At 42.7% G+C, this 18830-nt stretch overlaps 2 protein-coding genes across 2 annotated transcripts; one reads left to right on the top strand and one right to left on the bottom strand.

Annotated features, from left to right (window-relative positions):
* The first annotated feature begins 3137 nt into the window (after positions 1–3137).
* On the top strand, positions 3138–6451 carry chst14 (carbohydrate (N-acetylgalactosamine 4-0) sulfotransferase 14). Its single transcript, XM_050055084.1, has 2 exons — positions 3138–3574; positions 5620–6451. Exons 1-2 carry the CDS (start codon positions 3278–3280, stop codon positions 6445–6447), a joined length of 1125 nt encoding a protein of 374 aa, XP_049911041.1. The 5' UTR covers positions 3138–3277; the 3' UTR covers positions 6448–6451.
* A 950-nt stretch (positions 6452–7401) lies between these two features.
* Positions 7402–18757, bottom strand: cep135 (centrosomal protein 135). Its single transcript, XM_050055083.1, has 26 exons — positions 18514–18757; positions 18093–18207; positions 17798–17988; positions 16717–16884; positions 16438–16579; positions 16251–16335; positions 16035–16163; positions 15678–15893; positions 14319–14384; positions 14009–14159; positions 13703–13926; positions 13470–13625; positions 13247–13384; positions 12608–12685; positions 12305–12456; positions 12011–12126; positions 11714–11868; positions 11193–11248; positions 10914–11082; positions 10691–10801; positions 10396–10581; positions 10024–10233; positions 9707–9909; positions 9493–9597; positions 7725–7874; positions 7402–7542 (listed from the first exon to the last, which is right to left on the bottom strand). The coding sequence occupies exons 2-26, from the start codon at positions 18203–18205 to the stop codon at positions 7521–7523; spliced, it is 3492 nt and encodes a 1163-aa protein (XP_049911040.1). The 5' UTR covers positions 18206–18207; positions 18514–18757; the 3' UTR covers positions 7402–7520.
* Positions 18758–18830: the final 73 nt, after the last annotated feature.

An 18830-nucleotide genomic window follows, 5' to 3' on the forward strand; every position in this document is an offset into this window, starting at 1 on the left:
TACTGTAACGTAAGCTCGTGCATTTCGGAAGTAATTACAGAAACGAGGAGATGAATGGAAACGCCGTAACCGCCCCGAGGAACAAAACACAGTGTATTCCCCGAAGGTGTTAATCCTACTGATGTGTGTGTGGAGAGTGTGGTGACCTAATGTGCATGTGCACCATCACTGTGCGTCTCTGTCAGTCTGTGTAGTGTGTGAGATCTACAACAGCTACAGTGTTTGAGCTGATGATGCTGTATGCCAACGGACCAAAGGATGAAACAATGATATTCTCTATTTCACACACAGACCATGGCTGACATGTTGACACCCCCAAAGAGCACAATACAAGTGTGTTTTTAGGTTTATATTAACAATTATTAGCCTATAGCCACAGTCGGATCACTGCACTGTAAAAAGGCATGCTTTGGTATCTTAGTTTGGAAACATAAATATCAAGTATACATATATTTTTTCATCTCATGTGGAAAATAAACCAGCATGGTGGATCATCGGCCCTCCAAAGAAGCTCCCTGCTCCAGATAGGAAGAAAAACAAAGAGCCCAGCATAGAGCCTGGCTGCTCCCCCTTCCCTAAATCAATCAATATATTATGTCTATAATATATATGTTTTTCTCCACAGCCTGAGCACTACCCAACCTGGCCAATTAGTGCAGCCCGTCGGGCATTTCGGGACTTGTCAGGCTCAGGTTGGGTTGAGAATTCTCTCTTGGATATCCCTATGGTGGGTAAGAAACGATTAAGTGCCCTCTGTGGTGCCCTTCTAGTGGAAAAAACATGATGAAGTGCTCTCTAGAGGGCCCTTATAGTAGGGAAAATACAATAAAGTGCCATACAGTGCACTTCTAATGGAGAAAATGCAATGCAGAGCTCTCTAGGTGCCCTTGTAGTGGGGAAAATGCAATACAGGGCCATATAGGATGCCCCAAATGCTGACTCCACCATTGTGGCAACTATTTTCTAACCTTCTTAGTTGATTTTCAAGCAACAAACGCCCAAATTAAGATAGTTTCATCCTATAATTTGTGAGGCTTTCCTTTAATTTATACCACTGTAAACTGAATATCTTCAGGTTTTGGACTGTTGGTCGCACAAAACAAGACATTTTAAGATGTCACCTTTGGTTTCTGGAGTATTGTGATAGGCGTTACCCCATTTTCTGACATTTCCGACATTTTAGACCTAACAATCAATCAGTTAACTGAGAAAATAATCTGCAGTTTTAAAATTAATATAAGTATAATCAGTAGCTGCAGATAAATATGCAGTTCCCTAATAAAACTTTGATCAAAACAAAGCATTAAATCATTATTTCAAGTTTTCTGCATAAAAAGGACTGACACAATGTGTTCCAAACATCAGTGTTTGCAGGATAATCTCCAAACCTGGAAGCTTATTTTAGCTGCTAAATCTTCAAGCATGAACTAAGATTTATGTTTTAACCCCGTTTTAGCCCTGAATTACAGGCACGAAAACATAAAATAGCCCTTTCAACTCTACAGATGCCAAGATTTAGACCATTTTTTCTAACACGTTACTTGCTGGTGTAGATACACCAACTGGCCAAGGCTTAATTTCAAATCTGCCATTTTTCCAAGTTGTAATAGGCTTTATAAACTCAAGTAGCAGGCTCAACACAACCACAAATGCAGCTTATGAAATTAGCTGGCACCAGCTATGCTGCAAAGGTGTTATAACCAAGCTCTAGAATTGATACTTCAATAGTTAGAGGCCTAGTAGGTATTCACAAGTATTTGCGGTAAACAAAAAGGTCTGTTTTTTGTTTGTGAAAGGTTGTGCAGGCCTCATGTCGGCCCTTTGGAGAAGAAACTGATCAATTATCTGATCATGCAAATTACATACAAGACACCCAAGCAAAGCTGGATAGGTAGATGAGGCAAAGAGTCATGCTGCGGCTCCTCCACTCGCAGAGGAGTCAAGTGATGTGGCGCTGACGGATATTTCAAGACAACTGGATTGTGTCAAACAAAAAGTTACTTCCCTGTACAGTACGTCTTTACAGACTTAAAATGATGAATTACTCCATACTCACTCAGAAATCTGAGTCCCCTGAGCTATGGCTAAACACTGAGGCAAACCCAGAAAACTACATGTCCCAGCTGGCATGTGGGCACTTCAGGATCCCCAAGAAGGCGGTGCTGAGGACAAGTCTGTACACATCACCCTGTTGTAAACAAAATGCTCACTTACATGGGCCAAAACCTTTCTGGCTGCAAATATGCCTACATTAAGGTCTTTTGGCGAAAGGAAATGTTTATTAATGCGCTACAATCCTTAGACAGCCTGAGTCCACCACTGCTGCAACTATTATTTTTAACATCTGGAGTCAGTTTTCAAGCAACAAACCCCCAAAATAACCCAGTTCCCTTCTATAATTCCTATTCCGATTATAAGTCTTCTATAAATATATCACTGTAAACTACATATCTTTGGGTTTTGGACAGTTGGCTGCTTAAAACAAGACATTTCAAGATGTCACCTTTAGTTTCTGTTGTTTTGTGATAGGAAATATGCCAACATTAAAGGTATTTTGGCAAAATAAAATGTTTATTAATGTGCTACATTCCTCAGACAGCCTGAGGAACCACTGTCGCAACTATTTTTGTAACATTTGAGTCAACTGTCAAGCAACAAACCCCCAAAATAACTTAGTTCCTTTCTATGAGTCCTATTCCTATAATAAGTCTTCTCTGATTATATCAATGTAAATTACATATCTTTGGGTTTTGGACTGTTGGTCGCTTAAAACAAGACATTACAAGATGTCATCTTTAGTTTCTGGCGTATTGTGATAATGAATCTGCCTACATTAAAGGTATTTGGGCAAAAGCATGTGTAATGAATGCACTAGTACTCAGAATGTTGTTCAATGCATTGAATGCACCAGCGAGGATTTTATTTTGAAAATCTTAACTGGAAGTGCTTCTTTAAATTACTATCTAGTTAACTTAACGTTGAAGATACACTGTATGTGGAGCAGAGACACTTGATGCGTCCATATCAATTATCTGATGTCGCCTTAATGTTTCTTGCTTGTTTGTTTTATTGAAAGAGCTTCCAACATGTTCGTCAAAGTGCTTTTATTTTGACAGGTCACACCGGAAACGGCTGTATATACAGCAGCCCACTTCACCTACTTCTGAAGTTAACTATGGTACGTGGTAGGTAACCAACGGTTTTTCTTACGTAGTAACGTTAGTTAGCTGTGAACTTTAAGAACACAATAGGTGTTGGACAGACGAGCCGGGCAGACATGATGCTTCCTCGCAGGCAGGACTACGGGATGAAGAGGACTGGAGGACCGCGCAGTGGCTCCGTTATAAACTTTAGGACCACGGTAATCCCGGGCTCCGTCCGCCGCAGCTCCGCAGTGCTGCCGTCCGTGCTAACGTTTCTGGTGATCGTAGCATCCGGAGGCCTGCTGCTCATGATAGAGAAAGGAATGCTGAACAGCATGGAGACGCCTCCACCCCGGGGGAGCCTCAAGCGGCTGGACTTCATGCGGCAAGTTGGGAAGCACAGTCCGGGTGCTGTGGACGTGGACTCCCAGGTACAGTCATGTTAATACACCGGGAAGTTCTGGGGAAGTTTACCAGTAGTGAATTGTTCCGGTGCAGCCAGCGGCGATTTTGATTTGTCTCGTGACTGTGTGAGTTATTATTTCACAACATTATAAGATCTGTCAGAAACTGAGGGATTTAAGGATTTTACAGTCGTTTCATTAGTGCTGTATGCAGTGGGTCATGAGCCACTTTCACTTGGTCATCAAAGGGAAAACCACAAACTATTTTTAAAACGTAGTGGTTTGTTACTGTGTTCATTAAAACCCTCCTATGTGCGTTTTGTAATCTTAAATTTGTGATCTTTATAATGGGATCAAATGGTATATAGCTGGTCAGATGTAATCCCAGATTAAAAGTGTGCATGTCGTTTTTATTTTTTAAGTAACTCTTGCCATTTCCCAAGCATCTGCTCACTTTAAAGGGGCACTTAGTGGTTTTAGTGTTGGACTTTCATAATGCTGGGGAACTCCACATATCATTTTAATAAGGAACAAAAAAAGAATCAGCAGAGGCTGAGATATCCTGACTTTCAGTTCCATCATGCAACTTGAGAAGCCTTTTGTACACAGAGATGTCACTGTAGCCTCCTGAGACCCTGTGTCCTCATATGAGGACATCACATTTTGGGCTATACTTCATTCTGCTTAACTCAGACCTGTTGTCCTTGCTCGTGGACACTTGTTTGTGCCATCTAGTGGTAGTAAGAGCACAATACAGTAATCCATGTAACAACAAGATGGCAGCCATCTCTGCCAAGTCAGTCTGCAGCAGATCCTGACACAAAAGTGGACAAGATCCAAAACCTGATCACATTTTATGGTTGAAACGTGTTTATTTATGATTAATAATGTTTGTAGTTTGATGTGGCGACAAATCTGCCCAATTTGAGCAACAGTAACAAACACTCGTTAAATCTGCCCAATTTGAGCAACAGTAACAAACACTCGTTTACAACAACAATGGAATAACATGGCAATGCTAATTATTTACCATTCCTGTTAAGGAGCTCCATCACCCAGTTGTGTTTTTTTCTCAGAGACAGCATCTTTCTTCAGTTGTTCCCAATGAGGAGAGAGCGCTCTGCCTCTTCTGTGTGGCAGCTCCATGCGCTTTAAGATGAATATCTCTGAACTTTTCAGAAAGGTGCCGGTGACGTCACTGCTGCTTCTTTAGCTAGGCTACTGTCTGCTATCACAGCAAAGATAGAAAAGCTCATTTTTGGGAGCAGATCACCTGGCAGACACTGGATGTTGCTAGTGAGTGTTGTGCTTTTATCACTGTTCACTTTGTAAGCTTGATGTTGACTGTGTAGTCAACCCTCTGTTAATGTAGCGATGCATTAGCTAACTAGCTAACATCAGTGTCAAGATATTGTTGTCATAGAAACATACCCATACAGAGCACATCATTAAAAAAGCACTGGGTGTGTTTTTTGATGAAGCACTTCCCAGCGCCCTGCCACTGCCTTTCTGCTGAAGAAAAACACTGTGCACACAGGCCTTTACAGACATTTTTGGCCACCGTTCTTCTTCGAGTTAGCCGCTAACTGCTGCTAACTGCTTTGTAAATTTCCCACATTGGATCGCACACATTAACACGTCATCACAACGTCACACCTCTCCCGTGCACAGTCCTGTCCTGCCGGCTGCCCCTTTAACACAGATGCCAATTCAGGGCTGTTGCTACCTCTGGGGTTAAAGGGGAGACAACTCAGTCCCCCCATTCTGCGACTGTATCTTTTATACACAACAGCGAGGTGGCAAAATGGCATGCTAGTCCTGCCTTGAACAGCCAGGGTAAAGGGGCTATAGTCTTTTCATCAGTACTCATATCTTTCAAACTCCACACCTCCAGCTTGTATGCAGTCTGTCTGTTAAAACATTTTCAAATCTCAAAGAGATAACTGTGTGAGGGTGATTTTCCCAGACTTGACCATATACAGCTGATTCCACAGGCTGAGTAATAGGAGCTGTGACTAGTAAACTTATTGGTGTAACGCTCCCTAAAGTCACTGGTTTGTGTTCACATTTAGATCCTCCAGGAGATCCGTAACCGCACCATCAGGACCATGTGCAGCCAGAAGAACATGCCCCACAGCATTTGGTCCCTGAGCCCTGTGCAGAGGAAGACGCTGCTGCAGCACATCCTGGTGAATGACCAGTACCACTTCCTCTACTGCTACGTCCCCAAGGTGGCCTGCTCCAACTGGAAGAGGGTTCTGAAGGTTCTGAACGGAGCTCTGGAGAGCGTGGACGTCAACATCAAGATGGACCACCGCAGCGACCTGCTGTTTTTGTCCTCTCTTAAACCAGATGAGATCCGCTACCGCCTCAAGCACTACTACAAGTTCATGTTTGTGCGGGAGCCCATGGAGCGCCTGCTTTCTGCGTACAGGAACAAGTTTGGAGAGATTGAGTCCTACCAGAAAAAATACGGGGTAGAGATCATAAAGCGGTACAGAAAAGGCCACGCTAAGGAGTCAGCTGTAACGGGAGATGACGTGACATTTGCAGAGTTCATCCATTACTTGCTGGATGAGGATGTGGAGCGCATGAATGAGCACTGGATGCCGATGTACAACTTGTGCCAACCCTGCGCTGTGTCCTACGACTTCATCGGCTCCTATGAGCACCTTGAAAGTGATTCGGAGTTTGTGCTCCAGCGCATTGGAGCGCCTCCTCATGTGCGCTTCCCAGAGAGGCAAACGTGGTACAAGCCGGTCACCACAGAGACACTGCACTATTATCTGTGCACCTTGCCACAGAAGCTACTGAGGGAACTCCTGCCCAAGTACATTTTAGACTTCTCCCTCTTCACTTATCCTCTCCCCAACACAACCACTGAGCACTGCCGACATTAAATGTGCAATGTTTTATAGTTTTTAGATTATTTTTGATAGAGATCTTTTTTTTTTTTTTACTATTTTTATCCCTAGGGAACAAACAGTATTTTGATAGCTGTTACACATTGTTACTTGAGATGTTGGAATGCCATCAAAAAATGCTGATTATAGGAAGAGGTGCAGACTTCAAAACCACTAAAGCTTGGAATCAGCTGAAGACAAAGACAAAAATGTAAATCACTGTCCAATTTCAACATGTTCCTTTCATGCACTGTTACAGTAAATGAACCAATTCAGTATATATTGATGGAAATGTAAAAACGGTTGCAAGACCAAACTTTGTATTTTGCTTGTTTCTTCATGTACATAGTGGAGATGGTTTAAGGGTCAATAGTTTCTGTGGGCATTCAGTGGTTTAGCAGGCTAAAACACAAACTCACAGGTTTGTGGGATTTAAATCAAGCTTGTGTCTCTTTGTTTTTATGTCGCAGCCTCTCCTCCCCATCCGGCTCCCTTTTTCTTTCCTATAACCATGGACTATTTAGCTCGTAATAAAACAAAAGTTGAAGTTTTGTGATGTACATCACAGCAATTTCTGTTATTTTGTATTGCTTTATTTTATGAATAATTTAATAATTTAAACATCATTGAAAAAAAAACAAGAATATTAAGCACAACACATGTAACCACAGGGTCGAACTAATACTGCTCTTGCTACATTTATGAGGTTAAAGTCGTTAAGTACAAAATTCATTTTAGAAGCACTGACTCATTCTCGAAGCTGAATCCTAATTTTATCAATGACTGAAACGTACTGACGGAGAGGACACTTTGCATCCAGATATGCAAGAGGAGTCAATGAGAAGATGGATATTTGAATGGAAACAAATCACAGTAAATGTTAGCACAGTCATTAGTTTAAGTCGTGGCATGATTTCATCCTGGGTGCCTCAGGCTGAGCTCGTACATAAAGTTGCTTGAGGCTAATTAATGCCAAGACTTGTCACCTTAACAACTCATGTCCAAGCACAAGCTTCTAGTGGTTTCTGACTCACTCATCAGATCCTTCATTTTGTCTGCCTCTCTAGTCGTTAATCCTTGAAGCTCACGCTTCTGAAAAGAGAAAGAGAAAGGATTTTAAAAATAGTTACAGCTCATCATTTTTTATTTTTACCCAAAAACTGTGCTTCCTGTTTAATATTAAAAACTAAATAGCTAAATTCCCAAATTGAAAATCTAAACCAAAAACATTGAGCTCTAAAACAGCTGTATCACATTCACGTCCAAAGCCTTACTTGTCTGCTGACTTGTCAGTGGAGCGGTTAAGGGTGCGGAGGATGGAGCGCTCTGGGGACGTGTGATGAGGACTGGCGGAGAGGGACGACGAACTCTGCAAGGACGAGAAGGACACACCCTGTCTGCGCATCTCCTGGACTGCCCTTTCACTGAGGACAGAGAGACAATTAGACAATCACAAAATGTATTGTTTGTGCCTCCAGTGTGTCGTTACATCTCTGTAACTACAACATGTATCAAAGTTGTAAGTACATACTTGTAAATTGCTTCAACACTTTTGATAATAAAGTCGTTTGAGTCATTTTTTAAGCAAAAATGTCAGAAGTCATTGATTCTAGCCTCTCACCTGAATATTTGCAGGGGGAGGTTGTCTCATGTATGTGTTATATCTATATCAGGGCTCTACATCTTTACGCTTGCCAGCAAAAGTGACGGTAAAAGCCAACCCCAGCATTTTTTAAAAAAGATTTTAGGGCATCTTCCCTTTATTGATCGTACAGCTCAAGAGAGACAGGAAAGGTGGAAGAGAGAGGAGGGATGACATGCAGCAAAATCGCCACAGGTTGAAACTGAAACCGTGCCACTGCAAAGGCTTCAGTCTATATCGGGCACACACTCCACCAGGTGAGATAGAGGTCGCCCCTATACATGTGTTTTTTTTTGGCGCTGTGTCTCTTGGATGCTGCTGCTGCTTACGGTGTGGCACCTGGTCACAAACTTTAATAGCAGCCCAACTTTACATGAGCATTGTACAGGCATCCCGAACACAGAGAAGATGAAGAAAATAGGACAGTACAAGCAGAGGGCAGAGTCTCCACCTCACACTGAGAGTGGGTCATAAGTGATGATTGATTGATTACTTCTGTATGAGTCTATACATTGCTAATTTATATTGGTAATATATGCACAGGTATATATTGATTTTTCACTTCTTTTGGTCACTTTTACTTCCGGTAGTAACTGGCACAGGTGTGGGTGTGGTTTCACATTATTTTACTCGTCATTCACTGGCATCGCAGCTTTTTAGACGAAGAGGGTGAGTGTTTGGCACCGTTATTTTCTGTTGACCGTAACCACATACCATAATATTTTCTTTCATCTCATTTTGCTTTAGTTATCCAGTTGTTTTTCAACGAGTCACAGCCTCTTAGCTGCTTTTTCACTGATAGTAGTCGCTACACCAATTAAGATCTCATATTTACATTATTGAATTCAGTGTCCTTTAAGACTTTTCAAGGATCCGATATTTGTAGTTGAATATTTTTGGGTTTTGGTCTGTTGGTCAGACACAACAATATCATCACCTTGGGCTCCGATAAGGTGAGAAAATAATTGGCAGGTTAACTGAAAATAAAAATAATCTTTAGGTCGCAGCCCTGAATTTCTAGATACTCTAAAAGAAGTAAAGCATTTTTATTTTCACCAAAGCTTGTATGAAGAATTCGTTTGTTTCAAGCTGCAAGAGGACATTTCCAGTCATGTTTCTCCATCCTGATGATCTACTTTAAAGATCAAAAGTGATGAAGGTTTTTTTCAGCCTACTAAAACTCAATACGAAAATAATTTAGTTTGTGAACACTATTGTTGCATCAGCTATAATAATAATATAATTACATATTGATATTAGTTGAATTTTAATCACACAGCTTAACACAAAATACCTTTTGATATGCTGACAGATCTAATTTGTGTCAGACTTGATTTCTGTGCTGAGTTAAGAGTTGTAAAGTCAACGTCAGTGTGAAGACTGACACTTGTTCAGCTCACCGTTCAAAGCGTTCAGTCGTCAACTGTCTTTTCAGAACGTCCATCTCCGTCTGCAGCTGAGACACTTTGCCGCGGAGCTGGGACACCTCCCTGGCATGCTCCGCGCTGAGTGTATTAACACACATGCAAACATATCAGAATCAGCTGTTTGAACGAAAAGGCATGTATCCAAGTCTTACAGTTTAAGTCAGAATACTGAATTGGATTTATTTACGTTTTGCTGTCAGCCAGAGTCAGCCTATCACGTAGGACCTTCAGCTCCGACTCCCTCTCGCTGGCTGTCAGGTGGGTTTGGAACTCCTTGTGCCGATTGGTGGAGAGAAGGGTCTCAAGGTTACGGACAGTCAGCCTCTCACTGGCAAGTTGTTTCTTCAGTAGCTCTGCCTCTGACTGAACATCCTCCAGTTCTCCGGTAACCTACAAAACATGCACATTCTATTTACAGAAAGCATAAATAAATGTTGTTGATCATTTACATGTATAACCTCCAGTTGGATGGAACCAGCTCAGAGCAAAGTTAGCAGGCCCCACCCTCTCTAGATCCATGCTCCTGGAGGTGAGCTGACGTGCAGCGAGCTCCTTGCCAGAGTCCAGTTTGACACACAGCTCCCTGACGGATGCCAGATCCGAGAGGAGTGCGGCCTTCTCCTCCTGTGTTTTGCGTAGCTCCTCTTCTAATCGGGACATCCCTCGAACCAGTGACGATACTTGGGCCTCATAAGCCTGCAGGGCCTGTGCGTGCTTGGGAAACAGTGGAGGGGAAAGGTACATTCATCACGTGATGGTGTATATATAGGAACTGAATGTTGAACTGTCCAGTGTAATCTCACATTGTAACATACGACTTCCACATACACTTGCCCACCATGTGGGTGCATCAGCAGCTTCCATCCCGTGTCTTACTTGTTGGATTTCTCTCTCCTGGTGGCCGACAGTGTCACGGAGGTGCCTGCGTTCAGTGTCTGAAGAGAGCAGCTCCAGGCGGATGGAGTTATTGAGGCCTTCAGCCTGCTGCAACTTCTGCTCCCGCTCCTCCACCTCAGAGTGAGCCATCCTGAAACGCTCCAGCAAGTCCCTGTTCTCCTGCTCCTGTGGGTCAACACAGTAGTCAACTGGCTGACAGCACACAGTGTAAAGGATGGCAATATCTACTATACAGAGCCTTAAACAACTATAGAAGTAGAGAGGTTTGTCTTGCCTTTGTGGCCATCAGCTTCTCTATTCTGGACACTTCAGAAATGTACGAGTGGACCCTCAACTTCAGCTCATCCTTCTCGTGCAACGCCTCCTCCATCTCCACATGTACAGCCTGCACAAACACAACAGGAGCTGCTGTTATTTTGTCTTAGTTTCCATCTTTTCTTCATCTGTGACACAGAGGAAACAACCACAGACTAAAAACAGTGCTGTTCATAACATACTTGGTTCTCTCTGGTCATTGTAGCCAGGTCATCTTGCAGCCTCCTGTTCTCTCTGATTGTGATTTCCTTGCCTCTCCTGAGTCCTGCCAGCTCCTCCTGACAGGCATCCAGCTGCCTCCTCAGGCTGGCGATCTCCCTCTCGCGGCTGTTTAACGCCCCCTGCAGCTGACTGCCAGGATCACATATTAAGAAATCAGCTTATTGAGGGGGAGGTATGACTCTCAGTCTCATTTAGTTGCTTTAAAAACCAACACAGAACTTTGAGAGCACAATACTCACGCTAATGAGTTGTCCATGTTTGTGACTGTGAGTCGCACATCTTCAAGGGTCTGTTCCTGTGTTTATACCACATAATTAAGCTTCATTAGTAGTACTCATCCAGCACAACTCATGATCCCTGGGTGTGAAGAGATCCCTTGCTAAAGTGATTCCAGTGGAATTGATGGGGGACAAAATCCAGAGTCCTGATTCCATACAAACATGTATTTAAGTTTATTGGATGTTAATTTGAGGCTTCAGCAGTCGGAATTAGTCAAATCAAGTGGGTTTCTTCCCAGGTTAGAGCCAGTTAAAGCCCCATTTCCACCAAACATATTCACTGTGGTTAAAACACAGAAAGAGGACTGTGGGTTTTTTCCTCACCTACTGTAAACTGGATGAGACATTTTCAATGCCAGTATGAACAGGTGGAATGATTACAGGGACCAGTAACTCTTTCATGGTACATATGGGCATGTGAGTATTGTTTTAAGCAGACTTGGAAAAATAAAGTGAGTCTATACTTGTTGTCTCGTAGCTACCTTTTTCGACAGCTCGTCCTGGAGAACAACCAGTTTTTCAGTCTTCTGATCCACCTCATCCTGCAGAGCATCTTTCTCTCTGTCCAAAGCAGAGATGGACTTCTGAAGAACAGACACTTCCTCCTTGTGCTTGGAGCCTCGCTGACTCAGCTCCCCTGTCGCACAAAACAAAACACAAATAAATAAATAAAAAATCAAGCAAACGGCCGAGCAGCCAGAGAGGGAGAGAGCATTACAACAATACAGCACCAACTGTGGCAGTCCATCCTGCACCTCATAAAATCCACAAATATTTACCTATTGTCTCCTCCAGTTTCTCAATCTGCTCATGGGCAGCATGCAGCTCATTCACTTTCACAGACAGCCTGTGCTGGGTATCAGACAGTGACTGCTCCATCTGCTCCTGTAGCAGCCTACAGACAGAGACAACCACTGATCATTTTCAGCTCACAATATGCATTTAACACACCTCCTGGAAGTAGAATAATGGGGTCAGAACCTCGGCAGTGTTAAGTTGATACTGCAGATATACATTACATATCACTGTATCATAGTCATATGATTCAATTTCTACATTTTTCCGACACAGACCTCAGAGCGTTAGCCTCGGCCCTCTGCTGAGAAACCTCCTCTGCGTTCTGGACCAGAACAGCGGACCGAACCTTCAGCTCCTCCTCAGCAGCCTCCCTGTTCTCCTTCAGAAGAACAACCTGTGACCGCAGGTCCAGTCTCTCCCGCTCCAACTACACCCCAAAACAGACACAGCGACACAAACCCAATCAGGACCAAAGTTATAGTAGTGACCTTTTGACTTTTCAGGCATTTTTAGACATCATGAGTACTTGGCGTGGGGACAATGTTTGAGCAGATTTATTAAACATCCACCAGGCTTACACTCTTAACGACATTCTCCAGGTCAAGAATCCTCCTCTCTTCTCCCTGTCGGTCTGTGAGAGCTGAAGTCTGGGCAACCTGCAAGAAGTTTAAATATTTGTGTGTTCGGCTCAGCGCATTCCAAGTTATAAAAGGAGTTTACAATGTGCCAGTGTGGTTTTTGTGCTGAGCTGAACGAGGAACAGATTTAAGTAGAGCTGCAACAAATGATTTTTTGTATTTTCAAATAATCTGCAGATTATGCTTTCAATTAATTGGTTACTCATATAAATGTCAGAATAAATGTACAAAATACTGACAAATTGCCAAGATGACATATTCAAATGTCTTGTTTTGTCCAACTGTCTAAAATCCAAAGATATTCAGTTTCCTGTAACAGAAAACTAAGAAAAGCAGCAAATATTGGTGTTAAATGTTTGCTCAAAATGACTGAAATGTTGGATCAATTGTTAGAATTGTTGCTGATGGACTTTATGTCAATTGAAATATTTTTATAGGCTAAATGTTGCAGCTCTAGATTCTAGCAAATGAAATATTCAAGATGATGGATATATTAAAGATTTGCACGTGGGGAGGAATAGCATTTCATCTGTGGACCATAATGTTGTACACCATGGCAGACATCACTCTGGGACTAACCTTTAATCTCTCCATCAGCGTGTCTCTTTCAGCGGTCATCTGCTGGATTCTGATTTCTGCCTGTTTGATCTCCTCCCTCAGTTTCAAGAGGTCAGCTGACACATCTGTGCTACGGGCCAGCTTCAAGTCCTCTTGAGTCTGAGTGAACGAAAACATTTGGTGCTTAACAGAGTAAAATAAGAAGTTTCCACGTGCTGTGTGAAGTAACGTTTCTCTCACTCACTTGTTTAAACAGCGTTTTAAAATGGTCTCTCTCAGAGCTGAGGCCCCTCACGTTGCTCTGGATGTCCTCCATGTGCTTCTCAAAGTCCAGCAGAGCAGCCTTCAGCTCGTCTCTTTCTTGTACTAAACGAAGAAGTTCTGTCTCTGAAACACCTCCCTGAAAATGTGAGGCCATTATGTGCTTTTTGCTTCAGTTTTACGAGGATCACCATGTTTTATTTTATGGTGTCTTACCCTTTTGGACCAAGGACTTCTGCCCCTGCTTGGGCTACGACTGGGGCTTACATCCTGACTGCCTGCCCCTCTGGTTCTTTTGTAACGCTCGGCCTCTCGGCGATAGAAATCCCTCTCCTCCTCCAGACTCTTGACAAACGCATCCAGCCGCGACGGGGAGCGTTCTCTTCCACAAACACCATATTTAGCTCTCATGGCCTCCAACTCCAGCACCAGGTCTTTGTCTAGGACACAGCAGCATGTCAGTAAGACACTAACATCAACAATGTAAAGCTGCTGTAAGAATCTGTTTTAAGAGTTGCTTACCAGCTGCCATCATTTTCTCGATTTTGTCCTGCAGCCTGATTTTCTCCTCCTCCAGGAAATTCACCAGTCCCTCCATTTTCTCATTCTGCTCTTTGAACTCCACCAGCTGGTCTCTGAGTCGGTCTTTTTCAAAGTCACCTTCTGACTGCTCCTGAATTCAATCATTTACGACAGACTTTGTTTTTAGCTTGTGTAACAGCACAAGGCAGATTTTTGGCAAAATACAACAGTTTATGGTCACTGAAGAATCTCAGTTATATACTAAAATTCAGTAGTATTCCAATGAAGGACACTACTGTACTGTACATACCCTTCTTAGTTTTGTGATAATATCTTCCAAGTCTTCGATGATTTTATGTTGCCTTTGAATTTCTTTCTGTTGAAAGAAAAGATTTGAGGTTTGTTTTTACTGTACCAGTTCACACTTTATCTTACACACATGCAGCTTGAGAAAATCAAATTATTGGCCTAGTCCGACTGAAACCGGATTTTTAAATGCACGTAAACAGCTTAGTCCGACTGAAATTGGACTATCCGTAGCTCCACTAACACACCTAGATAATTTGATGGAAAATCGAACTATTACTGGATGTATCCACTTAGTCTGACTGGAGTAAGACTCGCTGTTTCTTTCGCGGTCTAACACCCAGAAGAAGAAGATGATGATGTAGCAGCAGTGCAGTAACTCCCGGAAAAACAAACTAACAAACATCATGGCGACCGAGAAGCAGAAGTCACACTTCTGGACAGACAAGGAAACTACATTCATGCTCCAAAAGCTAAAGGAGCTAAACATTTTGAAGTTTATGGATGGCAGGAAAACGCGAAACGCAGATTTATTTTAAAAAGTTTCTGTACAATATCCGGAACTAGTTCAATATGCACTAAATTAAAAAGGACACAGCGCCGCCTATCGAGGTGGAGTCAGATGTGCTTGGTCAGAAATGTGACTTTCGCTTCTGCACGTATACTCAGACAAGGAGAGAAGTCCAACTTGACTGATTAGCCGAGCTATGAGCTTAGCTCGACAACCGTGTGCATGTAAACGTACTGACAGTTTGTAAATGGATTTTACAAACAGAATGAAAGTCCTTGTTCAGACACCAGCCCAAATCCATTGTTTCAGCATATCTAGATAGTATTCAGATTAGTTTTAGGAAACCTGGACTGCAGATTAGCCAAAAAAAATGTTTGCAAAAATCACATTTGGTGGTGGTTTAAGATGTGATTCCTATCAGATTTCTACAGATGTGTCTCAGTCTAGACGCTCAAATCGGATTCCAAAGTGTTTTTGAACACAACCCATGATGACAACGTCAAATTCAGAGTGATGGAGGTGCTAAGCTGCTACTAGCAGGGCGCTAAAGAGGACAACATAAGAAACAACAGTCAGTTGACAGATACAAAATTTCCATTTCTCATGCTTCTGCTTTGGAAAGCTACATCACCTGCGTTGCTACGTAGTTACTGACACCTACGTTGTTACCGCAGCAACCCATGCCAATAGGCTGGTGATGTCTGGACACACAAATCCGATCTGATTACTTGCAAAAACAGTGCTGACAGTCTGTCTTCAAGATCTGATTAGAGAAACGAATCTGCCATCTGAGCGTAGGCAAAATGTTGACATTTTAATTTTGTCTTTCTTCCTGCTTTCTCATCGTCTTACTTTAGTTTCTTGCAGTTCCATGTCAGCAGTTTCCAACACGTGCTCCTTGTCCATCTCCATCCGCTTTGCGAGGTCATCTATGTGTGTCAGCTCTTCACACAGTTCCAGGTTCTTTAATGACAGATTGGCCACTTCAGTGGAGGCGTCCTCCTTCTTCTGCTGCAGCGCCTCTACCTTCTGCTCCAGCACCCTGTTGTTCTCCTGTAGATATTCAATCTGTACAACACAAAGCAGCCACTCAGGGTCAACACACAGGAGGGTGGGTACAAGCAACCCAGCAGACCACTTCATTTCCAATAAATATTCAATATGCATTTTTACGTCAGGGAAAATATCCTATGTGTTAGCAACACTTGCCTGAAGGTTAAGATGGGCGATCAGTTTCTCGTTGCTGACGTGCTGAGCCTCGAGGGAAATTACGTCATAAGGTCGTCCTCCTTGAAGAGCACGATTCAAACGCTCAATCTCTCTGTCCCTCTCCTCCACCTAGAAGTATTTACAAAATAAAGTAGCATCTCAACACTTCTTTAACAGCATTTGACATGTCACAGCATTAAATGCTTCTAGTCTTACCTGTGTATTTATGTGTTGTATACATTCTTGAGCATTTTCCAGGTCTAGTTTGACCTTTATGATGTCTTCCTGAAGCTCATGAATTCTACAAATAATAATTACAGCGAGTTAAACAGTAGTTGAAGCAGTAGCAATAATACAGATCAATAATTAACACACCCATCAAGTTGTTGCTAAGAAAACAAACCTTCCATCTGCCAGCTGCAGCAGGTCAGCGATATACGGATCATCAGGCTGCGACACAGGATAGGCTGTTGTACAGGAGGAAGGTATGAGCTCGTCGATCTGCATCCTCTGTCGTCTGAAAGGGATGCTACGCTTCTTTCCACCTGTGAGTGTGTGAGAGGGGAAAGGAGGATCCAATTCTTCAGTTATGGTTAACATGTGATTTTTGGTTGCTCTTTAAAAGATACCAGCATTTACGAAAGTCACATCAATGTGTTGTCATCGAGACCCCTGGCATTACCTGGTGTCTGCACCACAGCTTGCATGTTCTTCTCCTGCAGCTGTTGGATGCGCTCAGCTTTCGCCTTGCTATCCTTCTCCAAGCAGCGAACTTTGTGCACATACTGATTATTTAAAAACTTCAGGTCAGATGTCTCATGGTCCAACTTCCTGATTTGGGTCTTCAGCTCTGAAACAAGACAAGTTATCAAGCCAGTTGTGTGTGTGTGTGTGTGTGTGTGTGTGTGTGTGTGTGTACTCATTAAGGATGTGGGAACATGTTTCAGATTGCCTACTACCATTTAAAAAACATTGCAAAAGTCAGAGGAATAATGTCAAAGTGAGACCTTGAAAGGATCACCCACGCCTTTATTCCCAGTAGATCAGATTACTGCAATGGTCTGTTTGTAGGGCTTCAGATTATTCAGAATGCTGCTGCTAGGGTCCTGACAAAAACTAGGAAATATGACCACATTACTCCAGCTCTAAAATCCTTACACTGGTCATCTGTGACTAAGAGAATTGGTTTCAACACTTTTGCTGCTTGCGTATAAATCTTTCTGTGGCTCAGTGCCCAAATAATGTATATATCTGACATGCTTGTGACATATGAACCTTCTAGGACCCTGAGGACATCTGGGGCCGCATTACTGACCATGCCAAGAGTCAGAATAAAGCATAGTGAAGCGTTGTGTTATCATGCAGCACAAACCTGGAATAACCTCTCAGATGATGTTAGACGACTCGACAACTTTTAAGTCAAATCTAAAAACACTCCTCTTTTACACTGCCTACTCCACCATGTAGACTACAACCTTACCTTTACAATAATTCTAAATAATCTTTTTATCTTTGCACCTCTTGTCTGCACTTGTGCTATTTTTAATGATTTATCTATTGTTTTGAATTGTAAATCATTTAGTAATTAATTTTACCTTTTATGTCTTTTTCCTCTTAACTATTTTCTGTATCCTTTATTACGTTTTATATTTCATTGCTCTGTAAAGGACTTTGAAGTGCCCTTGTGTATGAAATGTGCTATACAATTAAAGCTGCCTTGCCTTGTCTACTGAGAAGGGGAGCAACAGGTGATCACAGCTTACCCCTGCTGACACGGTCCTTCTCCTCCTTCAGCTTGAGGAGCTCGAGGTGCAGCTCATTGTTCTCCCTCACCACCCGGGCATTCTCCGCCCTGTAGGGCTCCAGGAGAGCATCAAAGTTGCGACTCTCCTTCTCAGTTTTACCTGCCGACAGTTTGGCATTGCGCAGGCTTTCTGTAGTGTGCACCAGGTCACTGTAACACAGGGGAAGACACGTCTGTACAGCTCATGAACTGTTATAGACTGGCTGACATTAAGGGATGAAGGGGAGCAGGTGCTGTGAGGATAAAAGCTTCACCTGAATAGTTTCTCCACTAGTGGCAGTGACTCTATACCCAGTGGGTGTCGGTAGCCCAGCTGATCCAGACGCTTCCTCAAATTGACATATTTCCTTTCTGCGCTGTTGTTCATGGCTAAAACCATGACGCAAACACATTGGATAAGTTAGTAAGACAGCTACACACAGACGGTATTTATAATAACGTGAAATAAACAACGTCGACATGCTAACTGTTGTGCTTGCTAACCATGTTAGCCAGTTTCAATGTTGGCTAACGTCACGTAGCTAGCTTACACGCTAATAACTCAACATTAGCATCATGTGTGGTTAGCTACTGAGCTAGCTTTAGCGATAACAATTAGCATCAGCCATTAAAGTTACTGTTTGGTTACCAATAAGCTAGCTAGCGTTAAATCTCAGGTGGTTTGTCTCAACTTACCGAGCTTGGACGGACACTGCTCTCCTGACAGCTAGCTTACTAACGTCAAATTGCTTCTCTACGTAACCGACATAAGTGTGTCTCTTTGGCCAATAACTTGCACTACGTTCTTTGTAGCGTTACATTTTGTTCTTCGTTAATGTTTGTTAATGAACAACTCTTGAATTAACATGTTTCCGCGGTAAAGAGGTTTGAAAAGAGCGCCGATGATCTCCGGTTTGGATTCGTCACCATGGAAGTGAGACACACTGTGGAGCATCTGGGGGAGCGTGTTTTGTCAACCGGCGCTGTCCGTGCATACAGCGGAGGGCGGAGTC

This window comes from Epinephelus moara, chromosome 10 (assembly GCF_006386435.1).
Source record: "Epinephelus moara isolate mb chromosome 10, YSFRI_EMoa_1.0, whole genome shotgun sequence".
Taxonomy (NCBI): Eukaryota; Metazoa; Chordata; class Actinopteri; order Perciformes; family Serranidae; genus Epinephelus; species Epinephelus moara.